This window comes from Hypomesus transpacificus, chromosome 10 (assembly GCF_021917145.1).
Source record: "Hypomesus transpacificus isolate Combined female chromosome 10, fHypTra1, whole genome shotgun sequence".
NCBI lineage: Eukaryota > Metazoa > Chordata > Actinopteri > Osmeriformes > Osmeridae > Hypomesus > Hypomesus transpacificus.
This window is the reverse complement of record NC_061069.1, coordinates 923,963-943,059: the sequence shown is the minus strand read 5'-3', so window position 1 is coordinate 943,059 and position 19,097 is coordinate 923,963. Positions and strand designations below refer to the sequence as shown.

The window sequence follows — 19,097 nt, the reverse complement described above, 5'->3', positions numbered from 1 at the left end:
GTGGGGTGATTCGGGTGTGTCACGCGCGTGATGGGGAGGGGAGGGTCAGCGCGGGTGTGTGTGTGCGTGTGTGTGTGGCTCCATACTGATTCCCATCTGTCCCCACCTCTCCCCCGTCCCTCCAGGATTACGACCTGAGCCAGCTCCAGCAGCCTGACACGATAGAGCCCGACGCCATCAAGCACGTGGGGATACGCCGCATGGACGAGAGACCCCTCCACCCGGAGCCCCAGTACCCTATGAGGTCAGCCGCCCCCCACCCCGGGGACATTGGAGACTTCATCAACGAGGTAAGCACACGCACGCACACACACGTGTACGTGGTTACATGCACACCGGCCACCCACCGCGCAGCGGACACACGCGCTCATCGGGACTGCCACTTGGATCAATGTGCACACACACACACACACACTGAAGGAGAACACAGTCATCGCCACCCACCTGCGTGTGGAATGTCGCTTGTTGTAAGAGCTGCACGTGCTGGAGGACACAGTGCTAAACGTTATTGTGGTGATTCATTGTCAGGCCTCACAGTTGGAGGTAATCCGCCTGCGCCTCGGGTGGAACCTGAGCCTGCGAAGGACCATTTTCAATTTGCGGGAGATAAAAATCGGAAATTAGATTTCTGAAATGGCATTATTAATGTCCTCCTGTTAGTGGTCTATGAAATAGACGTCTTCGTTTGCCAATAAAGCAAACGGATTTACGGCACTATATTAGGCGACGTGAATCATTAGAATTCGACATATTCAAAGGCGGCAGGCCCCTTATTCCTACCGACCCCAAAACCGAAGCTGTTCGACGAAGCTCCGTTCGCCTGGGGCCACCGTTGACTGCAACCTAGCACAGAGGGAGAGCGAGAAATGAAAAGGACAGTCATGTATTTTTCACCAGCTCCAACAGACAAGACTTTCACTGTATTACAAATGGAGCTTTTCTGCCAGCCTTTTTGGATTCCTCCCAAGTTTTTTCGATTAGCGCTCGCCCTTTTCACCAGCCTCCCACTATATCTTCCCCCACTGCCCGTTCCCCTCCCTGTCGCTCTCAGGGAGTGTCTCACACTCCGGCTTGTCCTGTCAGGAGATATTGACCGAGTGGGACAGTTTGTCCCCTGTTCTGTACAAATGAGGCCTGGTAGCCAGGCAGGCCTTTCTGAGAGACTCGTGCGACAGGCAGCCGGTGTGTTCTTTGTTCTCGAGGACATCAGGCTCGTTGTCCGTCCCGAGAACCTCAACACCCCCAGGTCCAAATGCCCGGTCCGGATACTGCTGATACTAGTTTGCCAGGCCGTGTTAGATCCCCCCCCCCTCCACCCCAACTGACCCATGCACTGGAATCTAACCTGACCAGTGAAGGCCGGCTGCCAGAAGGTGGGGGGGGGATCAGGAGTGTGCACACGGTCCCCATGCCCACTGAGCCCTTGGCACTTAATTAAAAAAGGGAGGGAGGGAAAATTGAGGCATAGGTCTCAAATCCGCCCAAGAATTTAACCTCGCAGCAAGGGTCCAACAATGGCCTTTTCATTCAGCCTCCTGTGTCTGGTCCGGCGAACAGGCTTGTTGTCGGGTAACACAGGCTCACCTCACAGGCCCCTCGTAGGACCCGGGCACAGGGACGGTGCACTCGGGTCCTCAGGACCCCACGACTCGGGACTCGTTCGCTCATTGAAAGATGAACTGCGACGTTAACGGGATAAGCAGGCGGACACAGGATGTTATTGAGCTACCGATTCCACCATCGTTCCTCTGCAGAGCCGAGTTGAAGGATGAGCGGAAGAATGGCAAGTGAGGACAGAGGATTGTTTTCCCTCAGACAGAGACGATTGTCTCCCTGCGCTCAGGATGACTCTGTTAGAATGGAATAAAGAGGGAGCGCTCTGTGATTGGCTAACCTCGTAACGCCAGGCACTGCGGGGGTGTTGGTCCGGGAGGTGGGGGTTCTAACCAGCGGAGCAATGATGGCTGTAATTGCAATGAATGATCCATCTGTCATATTTCCCACCAAATTATCAGCGCGCGGAGCCTTGAGCAAACATTTAACGAAGGCTAACAAGTGGAAAATAATCGCTAAGCGCCCGCGCACTTACATCCAATCCATCTTTTTCGTATTGAGACTGTCGCTGCAGTGGCAGGATGGAGGGCCCTATAAATCTCTGCCATGTTTCCAATGAGCTCGTGGTTCATTCCTCCTCGTTGTCGCGCCATTTCCTTTTAATTCAGTTAATATTTGGTGGATGTCGCCACGCCAGCGATAACGTGGAGGGGGGATGAGGTCCGGGTCCATTGAGGTTCATGGCCAGAGCACATCTCCAGCTCCAAGATTAGCAACCCATCAAGTCTCAGGCGTCCGGTTAAGGAATGGGCTTGGAGATCAATAGCCATCCATAAGGACCTCACGACACCACAAGGGCTTCTGGGAATGTTGAGCGCAATTGTCCAAATGAAGAACGCCCCCCCCCCCCCCCCCCCCACCACCACCTTCTCTCGCCATGGGAACATATAGAGTGGTGCTAAAACATCTTAGCATGTCCTCCCCCATTTTGCAGCACTCTCGAAACCTAGTTTAGGGGCCAGTCACTGAATAAGGATCAAAGTGGGAGGGAGGATCCTAGGCTGTGTTGGTAGTCCCAGAGATGGCACGGTGAAAGACTGGAGTATCCATGCCTCACCCCGGATCAGTGCCCCAGTGCAGAGCCTGTAGACAGGGAGGGCCATTCTATGTTTTTCAGTAGGAAGGATTTTAGAGAGGCTGTCGTCCATGCTCAATCTCAGTTTTGGATCAACTGCTGGATAATCTGGCATCCCAGACACAAATCTTAGCCCGCCCCAAAAATGCTGTAGACACACAACTGAATATTAGACATGAACTAATCCTGACAGAGACCTGATTTCCTGAACACGATATATACCCTGAGTAGGGTATATATTAAGGGAACTCTTTATGTTTTCGCTGATATAGGAGAAAAACGGCTGGTTTGTGGGGCCATTCCTGCATAACACAGTGTCGGTAAACAGTCTGGCCTTAATCTTTTCATCTAAATGTTGTTTTTTCTCTTCCTTGCAGGGACTTAAGGCCGCAGACAACGACCCCACCGCCCCACCCTACGACTCCCTGCTGGTGTTTGACTACGAGGGCAGCGGCTCCACGGCTGGCTCCTTGAGCTCCCTCAACTCCTCCAGCAGCGGGGGGGACCAGGACTACGATTACCTCAACGACTGGGGGCCCCGCTTCCGAAAACTGGCAGACATGTATGGAGGGAGCGACGACTAAGGCCCCACGCCACACCCAATCACGGAGACGAACGGAGAGTGATGGAAAGGGGTGATCTTTTTGTCCCCTGTTGATGGACGTGGACAGCTTCTGATTACTGATATCCCCAGAGAGAGTGACGGGACAATGACAGAAAAGTACAAAAATTTACATAATTCCGAAAATGTTAAAAAACAACCAACCTTGGCTTATTGTTGTAGTCTACGCATACATATGCTTGTTGAAGGCTTAGGCATAGGCTGCGGTCCAGTTTTGGAGAAGGGGAGGGAACATTGGTGAGCTGTCACTGTTTGGATTGTTGGTATTGAGCGCGCTCAGTTACACTTGAATTTCACAGTACAGAAGCACTGGGATATAATGTGCCTTTTTGTACATTTTTTGGATCTGAATGATTAGTTTTATGTTCAAGGCTTTAATGGTACTGACTTTTGGAGTGGTTTCAAAACATAGGAAAGTATGTTACACTATGGTATGCTTCTACGTGCTTTTTTTGGTTACACAATACTGCTGTTTGTTGAAAATGATTATTTAAATAAAGCTGAAGAAATTATGAAGGATCCTTTGTTAGCTTGGATGGGACAAAACAATTAAGAACAGCACTGTACAGTACGCTAGACTTTTAGACTTTTTCACTAAAAGATTAAACTTATGCAGCTGGTTGCAAATAAAGGGAGTCATACATCATACTTTTGTAGCAGAATATTATTTTCCTTGATTTCTGAAGTGGTGTAGTGTTTAAAAAAAACTGTTTCTTTTGTTCTAATCCATGTACACTTCATTTGCCTTAGTCATCATCTGGTACTTTCAACTTTTACTTCACTGTAAAAAGATGTGTGTACATAATGTTTTTCTTTTTTTTTCTTTTGATGTAGTCTTTGAAGAACTGCAAAAAGTTCCAAACTTGTAAATGTATGATTTGGACTACAAATTGAAGTTTTGCATGTTTTTATCTTTTCACAACAACAAAAATTAAAAATAATGTTATTTCCGAAATTTATTTACAAGCAAGAAAATAAAAACTGGGTGACATTAATTGTGTAGAAGTTAAGAAAGTCTTTTGTATAAAATGAAGAAAAAAAACTAAGAAACAAAAAAGAAAAATCGTAATCTTGTCAGCACAACTGTTTGAATTTGTACCAAAAAGGGGGGTGTGGTGTTCTGACCACGTTGGCACTAATTACTGAATCAGCTTTAAGACTGGAAAAGGTTTTGTCTAAAGCCTTGTGGATAATCGTCTGTACTGGAATACAAATTATACTGACCCCAACCATCGGAATAAAACGCTAATTTTGGAGCTAGAGACTGTCTCTTTTTTCCATTTGTTGATTACTCAAACTCTGCATTGTTCATGCAATTGGATTATACATTGTGCAATTTATTGAAAAGGACAGTAGCGGAAAAAAATAAAATAAGATTGTCTTTTGTGCCCCAAAAAATTGTATTTTTTGCCCAGTTTTGATCAGTTGATTGGGTTTGTATCAATATGAAATAGGAATCGGGTGCTTGGTCTACATAAACTTTCTATCCAATAGATGGAGAGTATCCTGGAGGGTAAAACAATAACATATTCAGCTCACTCCTCAGTGTCCACTAGAGCATGTTCAAGGTTAAAAGGTGATAGAGAGCAAATCGATCTTTCACCCAACCGTTCCTCGCCTGCTTGTGGATGTACAGCCATCCCAGTTGACCTGAACGGAAGGACACACAGACAGTCTTGGCTTTGCCCTCAGGGACTGTGCACGTATCTCCACTCCTGGGACAAAGGGAGTGTAGAAACGAGAGCGAGAGAAAAGGAGGGAAGCGCATTCCAAGTGCTGTAAGGATCTGTCCTGGCTATCACGCACACGTAGCTGGGTGCTGACTGGCATGGAAACGTCAGTCTCACAGCCTTCCCTCAGGGAGACCAGTTATGGCCAACAAAACAGTGGACATGCCTTATTAATTTGGACTCATTAGGCAGAGTTGGCTTTTAGGTCCTGTGACAGTATATGGAAAGTCATAAAAGGATGCTCTAAATGGTGCTTGTTGAACCTTAGTTGGCTTTTGTTTCCTCCCTCATGTAATTGGGTGTGCTCAAGCCTTCGGCAAGAGAACAACCTTTGTTCTCCCACATATTATTATTATTTTTATTGTTATTATTTCTTTTCCCACCCCTAAGGATTCCTCAATATTTGGCTTACATAGACACCGTCTGTGTCAAAAGGTTCCGCTTTTACCGTACAAAGCTCCAGTCAGTTATTGGATTTGTGCCAACTGAATTCTTTTGTTGCTGCTTCCTCTTCTACTGTCTAAGAGAGCTATGCTATGCTGCTAACCTACCAGACAACCTCCTAACCTTTAGATGATCATTTCTGATCTGATTTTTCAAACAACATGGTGCATATCACATATCTGCAAATGTGCTTATGCTCTCATATTTGTAGCAGCAGGAAGCATGTTATTTTCCTTTATCGGTTTTGTTGAACCAAGCACTCAGATCGTCGGAGGGCTTTATTTTCTGCGGAGTCAAATCTGGTTCCCTGAAGGTTACTCCCTAAACACTGAGCCTTTAGAATCCAGACACCACTGTTTTCATGTGGTTCCTCTTTGTTGAAAGTAGGATATTCAGCGCTGTGGTATGCCAGATCAGAGCTCCGTTCCCTGACCGCTACACTCCACAAGTCTGGCCGGCCTCCGACAGGCACGGATGTGGTTTTGTGACTCACAGGCCCACTTTAAAGATCTCTCCCATTCCCAGAGTTCAACTGTTTTAATGCCCAAAAGGGGCTTTTTAATATACTAGCCATTCTAGAGGTTCTCAGGTCATTCTTAAGGAAATGTCTCCCTGATCAAGGAACATCAAAAGCTAAGAGAAATATAGAAGCGTTAACGGTTGTGGCTCCGCAGGCCAAGCTACAATAAATGATCCAGTCATGTGTTACTCCCCTTCCCCTTTGGAAATGTATTTTCATAAATCCTCTCTCGTACTGACACACTGTCCTCCTCGTCTTCAGATTGCTTCAATAGATGGGTTCATATCAGCAGAGCACTTAAGTCCTGTTTCATTTTTTAACCCCAGGGAAGAAGGAAGAAAAAAAGAGGAATTGATATTCCGGCACCGCACTTCAATTTCCCAAACAGGGATTATCCCCAGAGGAATTTTGGCAATCCAAGAAAGCCCAAAACATGTGATGGCTGTTGTAACTGCTCACCAGCCAGCACACCAGCCACAACACTGGAACAGAACCGGCACTGCAGGGCTGTCTTGTTTGCCAAATACTCAGTGGATACTGACAGCACAACAAAAAGGCTGACTTTCTATAAACTGATGTTGAGTTGGAATAGGAAACGCATAATGGTAAATAATGTCATTGTAATTTTTGTTTTACATAAAACAATTGTATTTGGTTAGACCGACGTTTACTTTGTCATTTGTTTTTTTACCATATGTTGCCGGAGTGATGAGCATATTCACTTCTCAAACCAGATTTTATTTGCACATTCCTGCTGACACTCAATGGATTAAAATAGTTATACAATGGCATTTACATATGCAAACAATTACTTGCAAAACTAATTATTATTAACATCATTGTAAACTGGGTGACACTGACAGCTGGTTTATCTCCCAGTTATTTTGGATGCTTTGCTCATGTTGAATGTTGATCAGACATGATTAGCAACACTTTATCCCCCAAAATGCATATGTAATGAGTCTTTAGCTTTTCCCAGCATTCGTATTTTTACCAGAGATTTAGATGTGACAGGAAATGTATTTACATACTGTAAATAATTCATATCTCTCTAAAATCCATTCTTACCTCAGCCCTTTGGAAAGGTGTGAGCCTAAATCAGTGTCAAGGTAGTGTTTAAAATTTGGTGAGGAGGAAAAAATGATATCAGAAGACACACGGGAAATGAACTCAACTCAAATGCCTTCTACAGTATGGAGACCTTCATACAGAACCCCTCAGCCATACCACACAGCTATAGATACAGCCTTTTCCTGTCCTTGCTTTACCAGAGAGGCTGAGCCTCTGGATGGCTCGACAAGCCTCCCCCAGCCACAGTCGGACATAAAGTGACCCATCCACAGCGGGGAGAGTGTAGCGTGCAGCATACATAAGGAATCAGATGCAAACCAGCTGCTCAACTATGCAGCTCCTGACCTTTGGTGGACCCGAGGACGACGAATGCTACCCAGACTATCAACATAAAATTCCAGCCCCGCAGCAGCGAATAGGGAGCGGTGAACGCATATCTTTTTTTGTGGCCCGTCTGTGCCTCGTCCCTCTTGGAATGAATAAGCAAGTGAGCTGAACGCTTCAATGCTAACATGTAGGCTCACACATCCTTTAAAGAATCCCTGCATCTCCACACGTACGAGGTGTCAATCAACCGACAGCACAGACCGGCCGCTCTCTCTGCGGCATAATAGGACAAATAGCCTAACCCAGAATGCTCCACCCATGAAGCGGACTAAACTTAGCGGTTCCATTACAATTTGGAGGAGCTGTGATCAAACCGAGGCCCAGACTTGATCTACTGCCTCCTCTGTTCTCATTGCTTCCAAACAGATTTCTTCACAAAGCCCTGCCCTCTGTTGCAGCTGAATCGTTCTCCTGTGGTAGCTGGGTGTGATGCTGATTTATCAGCTCTCATTTATCAAGCCCCATCCCAGAATTATTCTCATTCTGCTCACAAGTGTGACACTGTGGTCACGGATTGGAGGACACACTGAGATTGAAATGATGAACGATATTTCTTTCATAAAATGCATATCAGCTGAGCATGTGATATCCTGCGTGTACACGAACATCCAATGTCACTTTCTGCTTTCCGCTCAGTGTGGGAGTGTGAGCGTGTGGGTGTGTGGATGTGTAAGAGAGAGAAAGAGAGGGAGAGATTTCTCATCCCAGTGTGGGTTCTCTTGCATGAGCGGTTGACATGTTTCAAACAGGACATGTAATCATAGAGCTCTTGCGCTAGCACACAGAGCAGACACACCCAGGTGCTGTTGCTGCACCTGGGTTATCACTTTCTTACTTTGGTGGTTAGACAAATGCCAAGTAGAATAGCAAATGTAATGAATATCAATGGCAGAAAAACAAACCCAATGAATCTATTATTTCATCTCTTCTTTCTCTGTGCAGACAAAGGAGGAGTGGTGTGTTGGCAACATACACACTGGACAGATGAATAGATATGTCGTTTTAAATGCGTCAGTTTTAACTATGTTTGTGACAGTGAAAGAGAGATAGAAAGGAAATCAGACAGCTTCCATGGAGAGTGCCCTTGAATATTTGTCTTTAAACCAGTAAACACTTGACGTGCCATCAGCAGCACTTAATGACACCTGTGTCACTCAGGCTACAAAAGGATACAATAGAGAAAATGTATTTTCATGGGAAAATACATGAATACTGTATTTACAATATATATACATCTTGTCCACATTTTGTTACAGTCCCGGCGCTGTCACGTGAGCATTTATGCTGGAAGGCTAATAAATGTGTTTGAGGCTGGACGGCCATGGATCAATGTGCTGCTGATTATACAAAGGGATGGTTGTATTATTGTCTATGTGGGGAGAAAGAGCCCACCGGGTCGTCTTTCCTGTCTACTGACTCCATTGTGATCAGCTATTCATATGGATGGCTGTGGGGGTAAAGTGCCATTCTGACATGCACGCAGAGGAACAAAACACATACAGCAGGCCACATCTCATTGAAACGTGGTCTGTGGACGGCAAATGTGAATTCTTGCAAAGAATGCACACTGTTGCACTACTTTCAATGAGGATAACAAGCATGGCTGGACCTCAGGTCATAGACAACATCACATAAATAAAGAATGCAGCCGACACACTGAAATGGTGCAGAAAACGCTCCGAGCCGGAAGCCACTGAAACACACCAGTCTGTGTGCAGCCTCTTTCACACTGTTGGTGATCAAAAACCTAATTGGTCGTTTTAGTCCCCTGAGTTAAGAAAATGCTAACTGGTATTTCCTGCTGACCCGATGCAATCACCAGAGTTGTGAAACTGGTTGCCATGGCGAGTGACTGAGGGTAAATGAGTTGTCACCTTTGGATGACAAATCTCTGGATAGGCAAATTCAAATTCAATTGACCCTTTACCCTAAATTCAAGTGCAGAACAGCTTCAAAGGTGATCTTGAGAAGAGTCGACATACACACTGTACATGATTGACTTCACAAATCACATCCCTTTGAAGATGAAAGTTTTGCAAAAAACGGTCAAACGTTTTCTCTGAGGGGCAGTTACACTGGTGTTATTCTGGGGATGGTCTCCAAGTCCTCTGTTACTTTGTATGAAACTAACCTGCACAGCATTTTTATCATTCAAATCCTGTCTAGAATACACTAATACAAGTCATCTTTATTTCTCAACAATAAAGATACATCACTCTTGTGGAGTATCTGAGTAAATGCAACATGCAATACTATACGTGCATTACTGTTTGAAGGACACTGTACAAGGAAAAGTCTGCTATGCAGGGTTTATTTCTTCATAACTCACTGGATATGGTGCTTGTAATGCTAACATGTGAAAATACACGTCAGGAACGAGTTTGTAATAGTACAAGGTGTACAACATTTAAATTTCAGAAGTTTTTTAAGAGCTCAATGCAAATGTGTTAATACCCGAGCAGCAAGAGACTGAAACATCAATTGCACACAAGGCCAGTAGATCGATAATTAATTTGATACAACACGGCACAGCTTGAAATTATTACTACCCCATTAGTGCTGTAATCAGAACACATTGAGCCATCATTAATATGTGCTGGCCTTGAACCCACCAAACCCAAAGACAACATAAATGCTTCAAATATAAGGGTTTGGCTCAACACGATTTATACTAGCTACACGTGAACATGGCAGGTTATACTATTAAACCCGCAGTACTGAGTTCTGGCCCCATGATATGAAAGAGTTGGTGAATGATGGTGACATTAATGTTGAGGAGTACACAAGCAGGTGCTCATTCTTGGTTTGGAAATGTAATGAGCTTCTTCTGAATATGAAGCCCGTAGCCCCATGGGGTGAGACAAGTAACAGGCCAGGTTCCGTTTGCCTCGTTATCCAGACATCTCGGAATGAGATTCAACACTGCCAGTGACACAATGTTGTGATCAAACACACCTTATAATGAGAAAGATGAACAATCCCCTTCACTCCCTCTGTTTTAGACATCGTGTCTTTATTTCTTTCCACATCATGTTCCTGGCTGGTGGTTTCGGGTTCTGAGGCTGGGGTGGGTAGAGGATGTGCATCTCTTCATCCTTGCCTCATCGTTCTATGCTGGCTCATTAGAGCTCAGTGGGTGTCATTTGAATCCCAGTTACATCACATGTCACCTGTGGGTCATAGAAGTTTGGCATGAGTGAGTGTGGGTGGAAGGTTCCATGCCAACAAGTGATGGATTTCAAAGCGGTCTAAGGAAAGGAAACTTCGGGTCATCTTAATGAATGTAAAGTTATGGTGTGTAATGACATACTCAAATATCAGTAATAAGAATGCCCCTGATGTTAAAATGTAGTGCAGTTCCTCAACAACCTTCCATGTACAGTACTTACGGTAGCAAGAACACAGTCAGGTCAACTGTGTTGCTGTGGGATCACAACCTTAGCAATCTCTAACCTGCAAATGTTTACAATCTTTACACGTTTAAGGATAGTGCAAGTAATAGCTAAAGAAATCAGTTGATACTAAAAACGGAGAAAGGGATCTGGACTGAGGTGTACAGTAGCTCTAGCCAACTGGGTAAAACAGAAGTGCTGTTTACGTGAATGTTGTGGAAAAAACAGAATGTTTGCACAGAAACATGACCATAACAAATGTGACCTACAACAAACAACCACGCTGAAATCTTTCATCTCCAAGCATATGAAAGTAATCTGACATTTACTGTAATGCAGATCTATATTGCATGGTTGGTAATGCAAGTGACTAAACATTGTTGGTGAGTGCCGTGTCTACTGTGCTGTGTGTGCTGTGTCTACTGTGCTGTGTGTGCTGTGTCTACTGTGCTGTGTGTGCAGTCTACTGTGCTGTGTGTGCTGTGTCTACTGTGCTGTGTCTACTGTGCTGTGTCTATTGTGCTGTGTGTGCTGTGTCTACTGTGCTATGTCTACTGTGCTATGTCTACTGTGCTGTGTCTACTGTGCTGTGTCTACTGTGCTGTGTGTGCTGTGTCTACTGTGCTGTGTGTGCTGTGTCTACTGTGCTGTGTGTGCAGTCTACTGTGCTGTGTGTGCTGTGTCTACTGTGCTGTGTCTACTGTGCTGTGTCTATTGTGCTGTGTGTGCTGTGTCTACTGTGCTATGTCTACTGTGCTATGTCTACTGTGCTGTGTCTACTGTGCTGTGTCTATTGTGCTGTGTGTGCTGTGTCTACTGTGCTGTGTGTTGTGCTGTGTGTGCTGTGTCTACTGTGCTGTGTCTATTGTGATGTGTGTGCTGTGTCTACTGTGCTGTGTGTTGTGCTGTGTGTGCTGTGTCTACTGTGCTGTGTGTGCTGTCTACTGTGCTGTGTGTGCTGTGTCTACTGTGCTGTGTGTGCATTCTACTGTGCTGTGTGTGCTGTGTCTACTGTGCTGTGTCTACTGTGCTGTGTCTATTGTGCTGTGTGTGCTGTGTCTACTGTGCTATGTCTACTGTGCTATGTCTACTGTGCTATGTCTACTGTGCTGTGTCTACTGTGCTGTGTCTATTGTGCTGTGTGTGCTGTGTCTACTGTGCTGTCTGTGCTGTGTCTACTGTGCTGTGTCTATTGTGCTGTGTGTGCTGTGTCTACTGTGCTGTGTGTGCTGTGTCTACTGTGCTGTGTGTGCTGCGTCCACTGTGCTGCGTCCACTGTGCTGTCTACTGGGCTGTCACTTCCTGGAAGCTTTGCTCATACAACAACGGCGATCACATGATCAGATGCATCTGTATCTTTCACTTGGTGCTTGTTCATGCTCTTCTCATATTACCAGATAGGGAGATCTTACCGCAAGGTGAAAGCAGAATGATTATCCTATTGGTTATGAGCACATTTGGACACCGGAGTGAACACCTAATTGGTCAGAGAGGGCAGATCATTTATCAACTATGGTGAATGCTGACTATACCCCAATGTCCATATATACAGCCATTACCACTGCTCAATGAGACCATCTGATTTGACTGTCTCAGGGGTGCAGCACAACATTGTCCTCACACAAGAAATAGTACTGTGCAATAACAAAAAAAAAGCATCTATGAAACCACATGTTTGGAATGTGCTGAAAATACAATGCTCTTGAGGTACTAGCAAAAGAATGGACTAAGACCATTTGCAATCTATTATACACTTGATCTTTGTATATAATGTGACAATTTCTGCACTAATTAGGCACGTAACTTGGCTGGCAGTTATTTGTGGCATAGACAGGCAAGATCCAAGAACTTGATTAGAGTGGATCTCTGAGGACTCATCAACCATACGGAGGAGAAGAGCGGGTGCTTTGAAAATCTATCTTCCTGTTTGGAGTCGGCTCTGCAGCCTGCATCGGTAGCCCGACTCTGGCACGCTCAGAGCATCGAGAGACAACAGTGAGGTAGAGTCAATGCTTTGAGCCCTTGTTGATGTGTCCGCTGCCAGGATTTGTGGGGCCTCCCTTGGTGGTGATTGGCTGGGACACAGTGGTGATGGGGGGGGGGGGGGGGGGGGGGGCGAAGAAAGGCAAGCTCAGCGCATGTGAGAGAGCACCCCAGGACTCTGTCGGGAGTTGGTTTTGGGGCGAACGCTGCCCACCACTTTGGAGAGCACAAAGTGGGAGAACGAGGGAGAGAAGACTCGACGAGGGAATGAGTCTATGGGAATTCATTGGCTGGGATTAATAATTCTGCTGCTTAGTGCTGGCGGTAATTCAGGCCTCATCTCAGAGCTGTGGGCAGGCGGCCCTACAGGCATATTAGAAGGCCACCTGTACCTGCAGGGCAACAAAGGAAGAGATATACTTCTGAATATAAAAGTTTCTACAAAAACAAAATACCAGGAAAATAGGATAGTTAACACTGCAGTGCAATAGTACCTCTAAGAAGGTACTCTTTTTTTCTTCAAGTTATACTGTCTTTGTATAGCCTAACCCATACTGCATGTATCAGATTGAATAAAATGGGCAAAAATACACATAGGCCTACATGCATTGGATGATTTAAATGTACACAGTATGTGTTCTGTTCTGTGCGATGCATCATCAGTGGAACAGAACAGGGCACAGCAGCCATTAGGCTGGGTCTTGACTGTGTGTCTGCAGGTTTAATACTGGCTGTAAACCAGGTCTACAATCATACAGGAACCAATTACCCAGCCTAATGACTATAGGGGGCTTCCTACGCTGTAGCAAAACACAAACCCATATTTATGATCAGCGTTTACAGCAGAGTAGACCATCCCTGGTTTATGGAGGCATTAATATTGCAGGTGTCTGGGTAAGAACTAAACCCACTGCAGTTACATGCAGAGAGCGCAGAGGTGAGGAGGTCTTGGTTCAACCCAGACACCAGAAATAATGAAATCCTTCTTGGAGCCTCTACCAGCATGGCCATCGTTCATACCCAGCACTGTCCATGTGTATATATTATTCATATGGATATTATCACTGCTCCGGATGTAGAGATTAATATCAATATTTTTGACGGAGGGACTGTCTTCAAAATCGGTCGGCCAATTTGTGCTCTTCTGAAACACTTCTGTGGAACGGACTAAAGACAAGAGCCGGGTGATTTGTTCGGCGTCGTTGGCCTCTGGTTTTGGTAACAAATGAGTAATGCTCTTTGTCACCCCACCCCCACCACCACCACCCCTATCCCACCCACGAAGTGGTACGAGCGATTAGAGCGCCATTAGCCGAGCACAAGGGATGTTCAGTGCTGGACCGCACCAGATTTATGACGACAGGGGCCCACGCACCAGTGACCCTCTTCAAGCTGGCTCCATTGTGAGCTTGCAGCATAGATACAGTTAATGGACGTGCACAATGAGCCTCGATGGGGCTACGATGATGGATCTGGGGCATTGTGAAAAGCTCTTCAGATACTTCAGACGCCTGTCAACCCAACTTAGAGCTAGGGAGCAATGCAGTGCTGGGACATTGTTCTGGAAAAATAAAGCGGTGGGCAACGGGGGGGGGGGGGGATAATTGGAGGCCAGTACAGTTGTTACGCATTCCTGGGCGGCACTTTAATTGAACATGAAGGGACGAAGGGAAGTAATTTAGTTTTAATCCAGCGGCGGAACCGACCCAGAATTATCCACTGAATATTGTTATATGACCCGCTCGCCCCAACACACGCATACAGACACACACACTCCAGCATTTTTGGTTTCGCAATCTTCTAACTCTGTTCATAAACACAATGAACTTGTATGAGTGAACAAGACGGGTTCTGTCTGCAATAAACACACACAACAAAACAATGTTATGCACTCTGTAATGAATTACTGTGACACTGTATGTAACGGACCAAAGCCATTGTTGAGTGGACTTCTGGCACCATTCTGGAGATGATTTAGGGGGTTCTGTAATCATTCGTGTTTGAGCTCCAGATCATGATATAGAATCAATTAGGGTTGAAAAAGGAAATGCCATTATGCATTTTTCTTCCCTTCCCTGACATTGAAACACTTGCCGCTTTGTTACTGCATCTGTTTCAACCCGCCCCCTTCTCTTCCCTTCCCCACCACCCCCCCCCCCACACACACACACACACACATGCACACACATGAACTCCCCTCGGTCCCCTCATCCCCCCTATTAAAAACCATTACGCCAAACACAGAGCTGATCTCGCGAACTTTGCCTCCACTCCCGGTCTAATGACTGTGCTTGGTGAGTGAGGGTGTCACAGAGCCTCTCTCTCTCTCTCCCTCTCCCTCTCCCTCTCCCTCTCCCTCTCCCTCTCCCTCTCCCTCTCCCTCTCCCTCTCCCTCTCCCTCTCCCTCCCTCCCTCCCTCCCTCTCTCTCTCTCTCTCTCTCTCTCTCTCTCTCTCTCTCTCTCTCTCTCTCTCTCTTTCTCTGTCTCACCCTCTCTCTCACCATAACTCCACTAGACAGAGAAGAAAATGTCATGTGGTAATTATGTAAGTAGCCAGATTGCCCCTTTGAATATGATACAGAAAGGAGGTTGTTAACTTGTCAGTTTGATTACAGTGCAGCACGACATGCATGCACCTGACAATTAATAGCACCAGTTCATCTGCATTCATTATTGACCTGACCTCCATGTTGTTTATGGCACTCCACTGGTAAATAAGAAATGCCATAATATGACTTACAGTTCACAACAGTGCAAGGACTTTTAAAGCCTGTGACAAACAGTGAAACTGTCCGAAGCACAACTTTGTGACTTTGGTGCTGCTGCTAAGACAACAATAAATCGAGCTCCCCCACAGGTGTTGTATATCGCCACACAGACCTCAGTGCCAAACTTACTTGGTGTTACGTAACAAGAGCATTGACAGAAATGTCCGGAATGAGTTCAAACATTGTTGTCATCCCCCCGACCACCACCCCCAGCCCCCCCTTCCCTTCCCTTTTTCCCCACCCCCACCCCACGCACACTCACACACACACACACACACCGCTTCCAAACGCCAGACAAGCATTGAGCTTGAGAACTCTTCCAGTCTGTCCCGCTGCACCATGTCCAGACAATCCTCTCCGCTCGGGCACCTTTGATCATGCTTTGTGTGTTTGCTCATGCCTGTCTTCTTTCATTCTTGTCTCATCCCTTCCCTCTTTGTTCTGACAGCGTTTTGCCGAGCGGTGGTGCTTAGTGACTAGCTCGACGTGCCAGGACATTGACAATGGATGCAATAATTCATAGTCGGGGACCAACACAAATGTGGGTATTGTCTTGGTTAGAAGGCAAAGAAGTTCAAATAAAAGCGTCATCCATAGAATCGAGTTTTGTCGGAATATCTCACCTTCATATGGCAAACAGGAATGCAGGAATGTTTATGCAATCAAGACAGAGTTTGTTTTGACACCTTTCACTGTGAGCAAACAGACTGGAGCCTGGTTCTTCCAGACGAAGGCGCCACATCAAATAAACACCTTCGTCCTATCGGGTTCATCTTTGTTTGTTCTCCCTCGGTGATGGTAGACCGTGCCAGGGAGCTTTCTTGACCTCCCCTCTGCTGGGTCACGGTCATCCAGGATGCAGGCTCTCAGGAGCGGGCTGAGCTGGGAGCGCTCTGAGGGGGGTGATGGACAGGGGTCACATTCATGCTGCCACTAATCTCCAGCCTCTCCACTCAAGAGGAAATGAGAATGGAAAAATGAGCTCCTTCAAAATACATTAGCACCATAAATAAAAGTCGGCTGACATGGCTCACATTCTACTGTTCCAATACCATGGCAACCTCCTCGAAGAAAGCCTCTCTAGCGTCCCCGTGTTGTAATCTCTCGATTAGCCGTGAGCTGGAGTCGGATGAGTCTGCCGCAGGTGGCAGCATGGGGGAGGTTGCTCATTACTCTTCAAGCACACCTGATCTGGGAACCAGAGAATGTATACTTAGAGGAATCCTTTGGTGCAGCTGCGTTCAGGGAGAATCATGTGGTGGACGGCATGGGCTGAATGATCTTAAGCACAGGCCCTTTGCCCCTATAGGACGACTTTGAACCCTGAGACCAGGGGGGTGCATGGGGACCTGCACTTTAGAATGAGTCACTTTGAATGACTCATGATGTGACTTTTAGATGTGATATTAGATTGTACTTCAAAACAAAATTATTCGTAGTATTTTAATCCACTGAATTGACAGCATATTTGACAGATTTAGCTTGAGTTACACCCATACTGTGGCCAGCGCCGCATTGTTAGACTTGGTAGATTGTTCCATTGCACATACGATTATTTCAAGGTTGAGAGAACAACGTTTCTCAGTCTTTGTTTGCTCTTATTAACACTCTGTTTGTGTCGGTGTGCATGTGTGGATCTGTGTGGATATATCTGGCACCAAACATTGTGTGTGAGCAATTTCACATATTCATGTTTCCTGCTTGGCGAAGTCTGACTGATGTTCTCACCCTCCGTTCTTATTGTGTGTCATGATCAGCCACAATTAACACTGACATTTTAGCAGGGGGACTTTGTGCCATTACTAACGAGTGTTACTGTCAACGTTTTCGCCATCACTTTTCCTTCAGTTATAGCAGGCCGCTGAGACAAAGGGATTGTTAGTGCATACACACACACACTCACACATGGCAATCATTTTTTGGTGTTTTGAATGTGTGAAGTGCCTAACAATATTCATCAGTTCAAAGACCACAACAACAAATGCATATCTTTCTAAATTGTATTTGAAGGAAAAAAAATACACAAATTAAAGAATAAATGGATGGATGGATGGAGTGAATGAATGAATGAATGAAAGAGTGAGTGCTCCAGGTCAAAGAGCAAAGTAATAGGAGTGACAGCATGACTGTATTTCTAGTGGTCTACTGATGTGCCTTTGCTGCATGTTAAGAGTAGCCAATGGGAATCTGGTGTGTCAGTGATTAGCTGATGGTCACCAGGTGTGTGGTCATGGTGGTTGATTGGAGATAAGTGGTCTGCTCCCAAACCTAGCGTGGCATCTCAAATAACTGAAGAACTGTCATACTGTAAAATCCAGTCGGATGTACAAGGACATTGAGGTGTTTTTGCTGTACTGCCTTAAACATACCATACATTGGGACATACTGAATAATCCTCTGACATACTGGACATACTCTGACAGTATTGAAAAATGAGCACTGGTACACAGCCACAGTTGTATCTAATTCCATTTAGACACATCCTCACCTGCATGCAAAGAGGCATTCTCTCTGTTTTTCCTTGTCTCTTACGCACACTCTCTCTCTCACACACACACACACTCACACCTACTCTCACACACACAAACAAACACACATACATACACACACACACACACACACACGCACACACAGTCACACCTACTCTCACGCACACACACACACACACACACAAACACTCTGTCTCTCTCTCTCTTTCACGGACACACACAAACAAACAAACAGCGACGTGTCTTATGGGCTGGGCTGTGCAGTGCTGAGGTTCTGTGGTCATCCATCTCTCTCTGTCTCAGTTCAGCTGCAACGTTGTGCTGACCTGAAGCTTCTCTTTGCCGCATCAAGAGCCTGCAGAAAGAAACAGCCAGTCTCTCCCAGTTCACTGGGCCCTTACTTAGATTAAACAGCTAATGTTTAATAGAACTCAATAGCATCTGTGCCCAGCAGGGATTCAGGAGAGCTGTACCTCCAAGCCTCAGAAACACATCCCTATCAGAGTCGGAGCGTTGGTCTGATTGATTTCCACGTCAGACATACAAGAATACTGGCCTCTGTCCAGACTCAATTGCACTCTATTTGAACGTGTGTGTTTGTCATCTCTCTGCGCGTGCATGCGTGTGCACTCACATGAACAGCATATGTAAGCGTTTGGGTTTGTTTGTGTGTGTGTGGGGGGGGGGTTAATGCGTATACTTGTGTTCTTTGTGTACCAAGCAGGGAGTCTTTACTACATCAATATTTGGCACTATGACTAGGAAATGAAGATGGATAATGTGTTTTTGTTTGATACCAAGTCAAGACCATGAGAAATGACACCGACAGTATCTGAATTCCATTATTTCCTCTCTTGGTAGAGAGACTTTGCCAAACGGTTATGAATGTACTGTACTTGCAGTGCCAAAAGTCCCCAGCTGTTTACATGTTGGATGTTAGTAATGAACTATCTTGCTGTCCTCTCTGAAACTGAGCAGGGCCATGCTCCCCAAAATATTATT

The 19,097-nt window shown here is 45.6% G+C and overlaps 1 protein-coding gene across 1 annotated transcript in view; it reads left to right on the top strand.

Moving 5' to 3' along the window:
- Window positions 1-3,423, top strand: part of LOC124472477 (cadherin-2-like) — a 50,332-nt gene extending 46,909 nt beyond the window's left edge. Inside the window, exons 15-16 of the mRNA XM_047027333.1 lie at window positions 126-290; window positions 3,067-3,423. Coding sequence (XP_046883289.1) covers window positions 126-290; window positions 3,067-3,273 — 372 coding nt within the window. The 3' untranslated portion in view covers window positions 3,274-3,423. The remainder of the gene's footprint in view (window positions 1-125; window positions 291-3,066) is intronic.
- The last annotated feature ends 15,674 nt before the right edge of the window (window positions 3,424-19,097 follow it).